Consider the following 12,034-nt stretch of genomic DNA (forward strand, 5'->3'; position numbering starts at 1 on the left):
GAAAGAATATGAAGCTCAACCTACAGAGATGGAAATGGACAGCAGAAACTTCCTAAGTCCTTTAGGGACCTAAGGTGGTCATACTGCTTTGTAATGATTGAAGAGGATTCTTAGACTGTCTTAGGTTTCTATTGCTGTGGTTTAAAATTAAAAAAAAAAAACCTCAACGAATACAAGATAATATTTTTAAAAAGCATTTAATTGGACTTAACCGTTTCAGAGGGCTAGAGTGAGGGCGCGGTGCTAGAGTGAGGGCGCGGTGCTAGAGTGAGGGCGCGGTGCTAGAGTGAGGGCATGGTGGCAGGAATAGCTGAGAGCTTCCATCTTGATCTCAAGCACAAGGCAGGGAGAGGGAATACCAGGAATGGCTGGAGTCTCCTGAAACTTCAGAACCCACCCCAGTGACCCAGATCCTCCCACGAGGAGGACTCGTGCTGTAGCAGAATCAAGATGAGGACTGAGGCAAAAGTGTTGCAATTATCTAGATGTTCACATACAGAAACAGTGCAGCGTCCTCATTGTGACGGGTGGAACTTCTGCGGCTGCCCTCCCCTCTCTGTGAGTGGAAGTACCTCAAGTCGTTGTTGCTGTTCTTTTGTTTGCTCTGGTTGACACTCAGGTATGCTGAGTGCTTAACACCCAAGGCATTTCTTATGCCTCAACTCATGCCTGTGATCCTTGTACTTGAGATTTGGAGGAGGGAGGATCAGAAATTCAGAGTCGTTCTTGACTGCATAGAAGTCAAGTCTAGCCTGGCTGTGTTAAACACTCATCTTAAAAAGATGAGCCAACAAAACAAAACCCACTGTAATCATTTTTTATATGAAAGGATTAAACATGATTATTTTAGAGATTATCATATTCTGTGAATGTATATTACACTAAAAGGAGGCATTTCATAAAATTCTACTCAGGGTTAGAGAGATGGCTCCAGGATTTAGCCATATAGAACTTAGTCCTAGGATCTGAGTTTGAATCTTCAGCACTCACATGAGGTAGGGCATGGTGAACAGTAAGAGACCTCATGTCAAGGTAGAGGCAGAACACGCAGCCGAGGTTACCCTCTGGTGTCTACATGGTTAGCATGGTCAAACAGAAAAGATAGCCATTGGGTAGCTTATCAACCCCCTTATTAGCATAAGTTAACCAATACTACCCATTCCATGATTTTAAAAAGTATTAAAAGATTTTTAAAATGAAGGAAAACCAAGAACAAAAGTTTTATTTAAGGAGTTTTTTTAACTGATGTAATTTGATTATATACCTTTTTAAGTTTCCTTAAAACACTTTATTAGATATGTGTGTGTGTATGTATGTGTATGCACATGCATGCATAAACACATCTGTGGACTTTACACATGCTAGACAAGTATGCATTCACTGAGCTACGTTGCTGACCCACTAAAATATACTGTAAATTGTCATGGTTTGCTGTCAGAATCTTCTTCCTTTATAGTTGAGTGAGTTTTCTGTGGTGAGGAGATTGGTGTTAGTATCACCCACACATTCATAGCATACCCTGAACATGTTTAGTTTCACATGTATACACTCAAAGTATGCATGTGTGTGTATGTGTGCACACATGTTTATATCAGAGAATTCAGTAATGACTTTCAGTGGTATTCAAGTAGTTTTATATGTAACTAATCTGTTTTACAAATGAGTTTAAAAACTGCTAAAAGAAATTAATAATACATAACTGGGGCTGGAGACATGGTTTAGCAGTTAAGAGCACTGGCTGCTCTTCCTGAGGTTCCAATTCCCAGCACCCACGTGGCAGCTCACAACTGTCTATAGCTTTTGCCACAGGGTATCTGACACGCCTTTTTGGCTTTTGTGGGAGCTGCACATGTGTGGTGCACAAACATACATGCAGGCAAAATACCCATATATAAAGATTTAGAAATAAAAGATACAGGAGTTAGAAATAAGTGAGGCAGGCTGTTCTGTTCCTGCCCTGGCCCTGCTCCCTTGAAGTGTACCCAGTAAACTTGTCTTTTGTTGTCCTCTTGGAAAAAACAGAAATTAAAGAATAAATTTTAACAATTCTTACTTAATTACAAAAAAGAAAAAAAAACATACTTTTTACCTCTTAAGGTTTGTGTTTGTTTTGCAGGTGTTTAAAAACTATAACTTCATCAGTTCCTGTACCAATTAGCTACTTCCTGCATTCTTAGACCTAAAAAAGAAATACCTTTTAAGACCTCATGACTTGAGGTTTTATTTTTTATTAGGATTTTTAAAATTAATATCAATTCAAGTTAAATTGCTTGTGAGTTTTTTATATCTAATTGTAACTTGTTTCCTGTGCCTGAATTTGTGTAGTGCAATATCTTTGGTATTAGGATTAGAGATAAAAATCTTGCATTCTGTAAAATCATGTTTCCATTACCTGTTTTATTCATTTCATTTAATAGTAACAATTTGTTGTTACCTTTCTATTCCTCCTCCATCATGATAGCAAGTAGCCCTCGAAGGGGCTGGGTCAGGTTGCCAGCTTCACCTGTGATTATGGGGATGGTAGTCATTGAATAGCTAATAGATCTTGTTCAGTGACAGAAAAATACACTGTCAGGTAGGAAAGGAAGAGGAAGTTTAATGACCAGATCATTCATTCTATAGAGAATAATGGAAAAATCTTTGTGATAGAAGATGTAACAAAATGTTTCCTAGTCTTTGTTGAGATATGTGATTTCTTTTCTTTCTATAATTACCTAAATCTGATGCTGTTTCCATTTATTCCTGTGTGGTTATAACTAAGGTAGAGAATGTCGCATTACTTGAGTGACCTTTGAGAAGCCAAAGAAAGGAAGAAGTTGTTCTTTCCTCTCTTGAGTAACTTGTCCCAGTTCTACAAATTCAGGGTCAAGTGCGGTCACAGGGGTTAACCGCCCAGCAGTGTGAGCTGGAAGTGTCAGTGTAGGTGAGTAGTGACACTGAGTGGTCTTCCTGCTGTTCCTGGCAGATGAGCGCTCCCCTGCTGCGCAGTACGTGGACCTGCTGCTGAACCCAGAGCGGTACACTGGCTACAAGGGCTCCTCGGCATGGAGGGTGTGGAACAGCATCTACGAAGAAAACTGCTTCAAGTAACAGAGGGCCGGAGAGGGGGAAGCAGATGTCTGTTTCTGTGGGAAATGTGATGTGTAACAAGCCAAACCGTTTTACAGCTGAGCTTTGTCCTCTTTTCCAGGCCTCGGTCTGTGTATCGTCCTTTAAATCCTCTGGCACCCAGCCGAGGTAGGTTTTCCATACATTTCATGCTTTTTCAAGTTGAAAAAAAGTAAACCAGCAATTTTATATTTTGTTTAATTTTAGTGATTAAGACAAACATGAGTTAATAGGCTAGATGTCTTCTGGTCCTAAACTAGGAGCCTGGTGTAGGATGGATTAGAAGATGTGAGGAATCTATATGAACCTCAGATTTCCTGAGAAATTCAAACTTTGGAGGCCCAGGTCCTGCCCCACAAGAGTAAATTAAGAAGAGAGAGAATGAGGGCCTTGTCCCCTGTCCCCCATTTTATTTTTATTTTATTTTTGATTTTTTAAGACCTGTAACATGAGGGGACCGGGCCTGCTTGTTTATGTTTTCTGTCCCCGCCTGGTACCCCACAACCGGCAGGCCCCAGAGAAAATCAACCACACAAGAGATCTCTATAAGTTATAATGCTGATTGGCCTGTTAGGTCAATCTTATTAGCTAACGCTCTCATCTTGATTAACCCATTTTTCTAATCTGTTTTAGCCATGTGGCTCAGTACCTTTTTCAGTGGGGCAGCTCACATCCTGCCACTTCGGTGATCTGGGCAGGAGTAGGAGAATCAGCTTCCTCCTTCCCAGAATTCTCCTGCTCTCCTTGCATCATTTCCACTTCCTGTCTGGTTTCCCAGCCTACACCTCCTGCCTGGCCAATCAGCGTTTATTTAAAACATGATTGACAGAATACAGACAATTCTCCCACACCAAAGACCAGGCTTCTCTGTGTAGCTTTGGAACCCGTCCTGGAACTAGCTCTTGTAGACCAGGCTGGCCTCAAACTCACAGAGATCCACTTGCTTCTGCCTCCTGAGTGCTGGGATTAAAGGCATGCGCCACCACCGCCTGGCCCCTGTCTCCATTTTTAAACACTCTAGTTCAGTGGTTCTTAAACTTTCTAATGCTGCAACCCTTTAATTTAGTTCCTCATGTTGTGGTGACCCCTCCCCAACCTCCATGTTTGAGCAGAGCGTAGTCCACAGCACATGCTACTAAGGTTGTTGTACCAGACAAACCTACTGTAAAAACATGGCTATTTAAGGTACATGTATGTATAGCTAATGTGCTGTTCAAATGGTGTGGCGTGCTGTGGTCAGTGGGGACATCTTCATCCTCTTATCTAGGTGCAGCTAATCCCTGGGATTGACCCTGTAGCTGACCTACTAGTCCAGAGTCTAGGCCAGGACTGAGTTAAAAAGTTGAAATGCCTAAGTAGGTTTATACCTTCGGCCTGAGACCTGAACAGATGTGGGGTGGTTGACATAGGCACTGGTCTTAGATGCTGACTGTCAAGGCAAATGCTCTTCTCCAAAAGCTGGGACTATGAGCAGAGTGGCCATGACTTATTTTTTTTATCTCTTGCTGTTTTTACATCATAACTTTAATGTTTTCAACTTCAATGTCTTAATTACACAAAATGTTTTTAAAATTGACACTATGGAAGCTGTATAAAGGACAAAAGGCCATCCCTCCTTTGTTACTTGTTAAAAGGAAGGCATTTCTTCAGACCTTTCCTGTGGTGACTTTGTTTCAAAGTAGAAAATACAATCGTTTGTTTAACAAAAGATGTCAAATCCAAAGAAACACTTACCATTTACCAAACTAGACTAGAAACCGCTACAAAGATGAGAGTAAAAAAATCAACAATGCGAATAGGGAAGGAGGAAAAGAAAAAATGGGAGACCATTAAAGACAATCGGAAGCAGTGAGTGTGGAAGCAGCTCTTAGGGGCTGCGAAAGGAAGCACGCAGCTCTGGCTGATGGGGGCTTGAAGGGTTCTCTACTGACATGGTGGTAGAGGGCTCTGCCTGCTTAGCCGTTTCTCCCACTATTCCTGAAGCAGCGCCAGCTCTAGTCTTCTTTTTTCTTTTTCTTTTCTTTCTTTCTTTCTTTCTTTCTTTTTTTAATGGTTTTTCGAGATAGAGTTTCTCTGTAGCTTTGGGGCCTGGAACTAGCTCTTGTAGACCAGGCTGGCCTTGAACTCACAGAGATCCGCCTGCCTCTGCCTCCCAGGTGCTGGGATTAAAGGCGTGCATGCGCCGCCACCACCGCCTGGCAGCTCTAGGCTTCTATAACTATTTTTTCCAAAAGTCTTTGAGCAACAGAACCTTTTTCTGAAAAATAAACTGTTCTATCAGAGTCTGTCAGGCAACTGCACAAAGGTGAGCAATATGGAGCCAGTCAGCTTTGGGGTCTTTTCCTCTGCAGGAAAGTGTCGTTGACCCTGTCTGAGCAAAAGAGTAATCATCTAGATAAGTCCCAAGCATGGAAACTGTCCTGTCCACAGAGGTGGGGGAGGGGAGTGGGGCTGAAGGATGTTTGTGTTTTTGATAAGCACTGAGCCTAGCTGCCTCTGCCCACTTCTGTTGCCTCCTGATCTTTTAATGTGCTGGAGATGGAAACCAGGGCTTCTTGCACACTCACACTTTATCACAGGGACATCCCCTGCTCCCAGAGTTTCACTGAGCCACCACCCCAGCCTAGAGTTCTCCTTAGAGCCCAGGCCTTGACCTCAGTGGTGCGGCCCTGCCTCAGCCTCCCAGTGTCCGGGATTCTGCAGTGTCACCAGGCCCAGCTCCTTCTCCCTTCTCAGTTTCTTCCTGTCCCCCTCCTCCCTCCTCCTGTTTGTTTTATAGGATGTGGGAATCTTGCACTCTTTGGCCTGCAGACAAAGCTCATATTTGCAGGATGCCTGCAATAGTGATCAGAGTTCATGGTCCGGTGAAAAGTTTAGCAGGGAGGATAAGCTGTGTGTTAACATTAGTGGGACTGGAATCTGGGCAGGGTAAGGCACTTTGTAATGCCCTTTCTCTTTTCTCCTCTAGGGGAAGATGACGGTGAGTTGAAACTTGTGTTTGCTTCAACCATGGACGGAACCTTTTTACTATTAAGTTTTGTTGTTTTTTTTCTCTTCACCAAATGCAGGTGGCTTAGCCTATTTTTTTTTCCAGAAATGAATGGTGATCAAAAATGAGATTTTTTAAATAATGAAGTTGTCTTAATTTTTTCTAAAAAAAAAAAAAAAAAGCATAGGGACCATTTTACCTAAATGTTTAGCATAGAAAGTAGGTCCTCTTCCCCATTTTCTGTTAACGAAATTTTGAAGGTTGGTGGTAAAGATATTTTCTGCCAAGCTTGATGTCCTGAGTCCCATTCCCAGGACCCACACGATGGTGGAAGAGAGCAGATCCCTTTAGCTGTCCAGTGGCTTCACATGGCTGCGGCACTCAGGACCCTGCCTCCTACCCACATACACCATGGATAATTTGTTTAATCTATGTGAAGATTCTGAGGGAATGTAGCAAAGTTATTTTTACCAGATTATTTGTGACTTCTTTATTTACTTAGTGACTTTGAAAGTTACATTCTCAGTTTTCAATGTAGTGCTTAATCTCATAAACACTATTTACTAGCATTTGGCTGCGAAAACAGCCAGAAAATTATTTCAGTTGCTGTCTCCTTACCTGTGTTCAGTAGCATTATGCAGACTGGGAGATTATATAAAATTCACACCTTCCCTCTGTGAGCCAAGGATGCACAGAGGAAAGCAAATGCAATGCACAACTGACTCTGCAACATATAGAAGCTCAGAGACAGACCCCAGCAGGTGTGACTCAGTAAGTACACACCGACACAGCAACATACGGAATCTCAGACACAGACCCCAACAGGTGTGACTCAGTAAGTACACACCGACACAGCAACATACGGAATCTCAGACACAGACCCCAGCAGGTGTGACTCAGTAAGTACACACCGACACAGTAACATACGGAATCTCAGACACAGACCCCAGCAGGTGTGACTCAGTAAGGATGCAGCCAAGCACTTCATGTATGACAGGACATGATGAGAAAGGCTCCTGGAAGAAGTGGCCTTTGAGGTGAACGCTGAAGTGAAGGAGCAGGTGTAGCTCAGTAGAACTGGCTAGTGCAGGCTCGTCGGAGGAAATGGCATGAACCTGAGAGCTGAGCAGTAAGTGCCCTGTGACTGGTCTGCAGTGGAGAGACTGAAGTCCAAAGGGATGGGTTAAGAGGCCTCTTGTCCTCGTTCTCCCAGCCAAATGGGAGCTTGCAGTGGAGGTTGAGGAAGTGGGATGGTAACAGCCCCTAGCAAGGGGAGGAGTAGGAGGGACTGCAAAGGCTGTCTGCTGTTTTGTGGTGGAATGGGGAGCACTCAGGAGGCAGAGGAGCTCCCGGGGCTTATCCCAGAGACTGGGCAGCACCTCTGGGCTAGGTTTTCTGTCATTCTCTCAGGAAGTACAGCAGCACTTCCCTTTCTTTCCCTTCCTAACTCAGAAGAGCATTATTGAACCAGAAACTATCTTCTGTCTTTTAATGACATAATTATGTACATTTATCAGCAGTTTTTTGAAGCATGTGTCATAGGGAATAGCTAAATAAGATTAGTGTTCTCTCTCTCTTTCTCTCTTTCTCTCTCTCTCTCTCTCTCTCTATACACACACACACACACACACACACACACATACTTTTTTGTGGCAAAAACCACTTATAAAATCTCTCCACAGTTTGTAAGAACACAGCACGTTGTTGCTAACCTTAGCTTTATTGCCTTAGGAAAAATTGAGTAGTTATAATTTAATTTTTGTATTTATCGTTTGCTGGTATAATACTAGGCTTGTTACCTCAGACAGATTTAAGTTCATTAAGTGTTTGTACCCATGCATTTGTATTTAAACTTTCAGTAAATAAGCTAAATTTTAGTATTTACACTAAAATTATATATTTTAATAATTAAGATACCTGTAAGGACACTCTCCAGAGTTTTTTAAATTATATATGGGTTTTTCCTAGGAATGTATGCCCGTTTTACTATTTAAAGAAGTAGGCATCCCTAGAGGTAGTTCTTAAGTGACCTAAATTTGTTTTTTATACACCAATGTTTAAAATATTTTAACCAATTTTTCTTTTTTTTTTTAAAGGAGAATCATTCTATACCTGGCTAGAAGGTAAACTTTTTATTTGTGGTTCATTGTTTAGACAACTGATACTCAACAATATTTGAAAGAAACTAACGTTGTTTAGTTTATTATATTTTGTGATAAAATTATGTGAAAATCTTGAGGATGTTGGCGCCAAAAATCAGTACCAGATGAATATGCAGGCTAGACAGGTTATTGGGTTTTCCTCGGTGTTAACCTATGTAAGTAGCAAACAAGTGTGCTTTTAAAGCAGGGGAATTTCTCTTAGGAAGGAAGCACTTGTGATGTGTAAAACAAGGCAAGGAGAATTAAATGCAGAAGATGGTACGTATGTACCCATGTTCATACAGTCCACATTTGCCTAATGAAAATTTAAAGCAATATAGTTTACCGCACATTTTTCATTCTTTGTCTTTTCCTTATTACTAATATAAAATACTATGAATTAAAAGCTAGATACTCTAGGAGTTTAACAGCCTTGATTAGTAAGTGGGATTATGATGCTTTTGAAATTATGCTATACTGTTTTATATTGGTGGAGGATGAATTAACAAGCTGAGTGGTAGAGGCAAATCATTGTTTTCTAGCCATAGCTTCCAACAAAGCGTTAAACTCTAAGTAGTTGATTCTGTGAGTTGTTAGCTGGCTGTGTTTCTTATGAACATAATTTCTGTTTGTTCTTAGTCACTTATATGTATATATTGGTCATTTTAAAGTGAACATGTGTGACTACTATTATGAGTTGTGTTGGAAAATGATGCAAAACTTAAGTTTACCCTAAAGATGAACAATGTGGAAAGTAAGATCAGGGGCACCCAACATTTGACACTGTGACATGATACTGTGGTCTACAAGCATGTTAGGCTGCATTTATAGATATTCTTGGATGAGTTAACACATGAGTTATAAGTTTAACACTCCTGATTGAGACTCAGAGAGATAGACACTTGAATGTTGATAATGTTGATAATGGAGGAGGAAAATGAAATCTGACAGTGTTTGACCTTAGGCCCTGTGCATCAACCATTCCACCCCACTGTGCTGCTTGGAAACACTGAATGTGAGTGTGTGGTTCCTAAGAGCACATCTAGGTACAGACAACTGGCTCAGTCTCTTCTGAGATTGTTTCCTCAGCTGGGCTGTGACAGTAACTGTGCTGCCACCTACGCTGTTGGTGGAGAATTTCCTGAAAACAGCCAAGAGCTATTCTAATTCAGGGCAGTTGTGACAGTAGAAAATCTAACACTTGTGTGAGAAAAATGTTTACATATATTTAGTGTCCCATAAACCCATCATTGAAAACTTAATTTGAGTGCTCTTAAATATAGAAGTGATCTCCCTAAATTTGCTGGTCGAACTTGCTATGTATCATTGAACTAGAAGTTGGTAGAATTGCCTTTGCAGGATGGCTTTTTGTGTTACTTCAGAGTAAGAGGTAGAAACTTTTGCCTGCTCTTCGTGGGCACAGTCCCACCTGTTCGTCACCAGGTTGGGCCAGAAGGTCTACAGCATCTCTGCCCAATGTTGCGTGTCCTTTTGGTGCAGTCATTTGGTACATCTTTGATGTCAGTATTTTGCTTGAGGTCACCCAGGTCACAGAAGCATGTTTCTGCTCTACCTTCCTCACTGTACTTACCCTGTTCCAGTTTACAGGCTTTGTGAACTTTGCAAATAAGAATTCCTCTGTTTTCCAGTCCCTGACTTTTAGTGAATTTTCATGAACTTGCTGTCACATCTCTAGACATTGGCCATTTTGTAAGATAGAAACATTGCCCATACAGTAGGTTAGAAGGAATAGAAATTGAATCATAAATTTGACCATTTGCTTCTTGATAATGTATTTTTTAAAATTTTTCTTGAAGTTAGTACTTAATATTTTAATAAGTTTTCATTTTACTTGTAGTCCTTGTTACAAACATTTAACATTGGCCATATACTTTCTGCAGAAAGCTACAAAATGAATTTTAATCTCTATGTTTTAGTTTCTATAACATTTTGAATTAGAGAATGAGATCTCAAGTGAATTGTTTTGTTTTTGTTTTCTATTTCGAGGGTATTTGTTTCAGAGCCATCTGTGGTAAGACAGTAAACTAATGATCTGAGAGGCCTTGATATAGTGCAGCGGTCAGCCACATAGATGCTCTTATGTTAAGAAAATTCTCCTGGCACATAAATGAGACTGTACCCTAATGTCCACATTTTCCCCAATAGGAAAAGTGTTTAAAAGAAAATAAATAAAAACCTGTTGGGTGGTAAAGAAAAGCTGCATCTAACAGATTCTTAGTTTTCTATTCAGAGGACATAAGAGACGGTTCTATGGTTAAGAGTACTTTAGTACTTTTTTCCCCCCTTCGGAAGACCTAAGTTTGGGTCCTAGCACCCACATGACAGTTCACAATCATCTGTAACTCCAGTTCCTGGGGATACAATGCCCTCTTCTGACTTCAATAGGCACCACACATGCGCATGGTACACATACATACATGCAAATATTCATTCGTGCACATAAAACAAATTTCGCTTTTTATTTTGCATTTTCATTTTTTCTTAAAATTTTTATAAAGAATATTCATCAAATTTTTCCTTTTTATTGTGGCATAATGAATACAGTATAAATGAGCATGTTAGTTCTGAAAGTTGACTCAGGATCATGTGCATGCTATGCATGTTCTCGGCTACAGAGCCTCTCCCTTCAGCCCCGTCTTTGCCATTCCTAAGATTACTTACCGTTTGGTGGCACTAAGTGCACTTACAATGTATGTTACTATGAGAGAAGATCTTATAGGGTAGTAGGGGTAGGTAGGATCATGGGATTGTGTTAGTATTTGCCATAAATTTTGACCAGAAACCTTTGTGGGTTAAGGAAACTATATGAAGTGACTTTACATCATGCCATTGAATTCCATATGGTGGTGGGGCTTGTCTTGTGTTGTAAATATAAGTTGTGTTTAGAACATTCTTAGTCTAAACTACAGCCTGTGCAGCTGCTTTCAGGGTAGCCTAGGAACAGGTCTTTGTGGTAGTGTAGGAACTTCACAGGTACATCCACAGTGTTTGGGGCATCTTCAGGGATCAGGCTTTTCTGTCTTGTTCTGTGTTAAGTTTTTTATTATATTCAGTAGTTAAGCCTATTCTGAAGCAAGAATCTTACTGTTTTCTAGTGAAAATCCCCATCTGATTGTATGTTATCTCTTGATTTGTTTTTAATGTCTGTTAGTTACATTTATGTCAAGAGATCAACATTGTTGACAGAGATTTCTGTCTCGCCCAGTTCCATAGCCATTCAGTCCCAAATAAATACACAAATGTCTACATTAATTATAAACTGGTTGGTCTATTGGTTCAGGCTTCTTTTTAGCTCTTACATCTTAAATTAGCCCATAATTCTTGTCTGTGTTAGCCATGTGGCTTGGTACCTTTTATCAGTGAGGCTTTCTCATCTTACTTCCTCTGCATCTGGGTGATGGCTTCAGGCTCAGCCTTTCCTCTTCCCAGAGTTCTCCTGTTCTGGTCACCCTGCCTATACTTCTGCCTGGCTACTGGTGAATCAGCATTTTATTAAACAAGTACAAATGACAAATCTTTACAAGGTACAAGACCATTGTCCCACAGCACAACATGGCGGACAGAAACTTTTTACATACAGAAGGATTAATGTTGCTCAGAGTTTCAGAGGGTGCACTCGATGGCTACTTGGCCCTGAGTGTGTGAAAAGAACATCCTGATGGAATGTGTGGTAGAGAACAGCTGTACTGCAGACTGGAGGCAGAGGGCAACAGGAAGCAGACAGGAATAACATTGCCCCTCAGGCTCTGCCCCCACCGCTGTATTTCTTCCAGCT

At 40.9% G+C, this 12,034-nt stretch overlaps 1 protein-coding gene across 2 annotated transcripts in view; it reads left to right on the forward strand.

Moving 5' to 3' along the window:
- Ero1b (endoplasmic reticulum oxidoreductase 1 beta) overlaps positions 1-12,034 on the forward strand; it is a 42,689-nt gene that overhangs the window by 20,221 nt on the left and 10,434 nt on the right. For both annotated transcript variants that reach the window (XM_048460904.3, XM_085699235.2), the window contains exons 7-10: positions 2,966-3,086; positions 3,191-3,237; positions 6,077-6,088; positions 8,194-8,220. In XM_048460904.3, coding sequence (XP_048316861.1) covers positions 2,966-3,086; positions 3,191-3,237; positions 6,077-6,088; positions 8,194-8,220 — 207 coding nt within the window. The remainder of the gene's footprint in view (positions 1-2,965; positions 3,087-3,190; positions 3,238-6,076; positions 6,089-8,193; positions 8,221-12,034) is intronic.

This window comes from Myodes glareolus, chromosome 14, assembly GCF_982192425.1.
Source record: "Myodes glareolus chromosome 14, mMyoGla1.1, whole genome shotgun sequence".
Taxonomy (NCBI): domain Eukaryota; kingdom Metazoa; phylum Chordata; class Mammalia; order Rodentia; family Cricetidae; genus Myodes; species Myodes glareolus.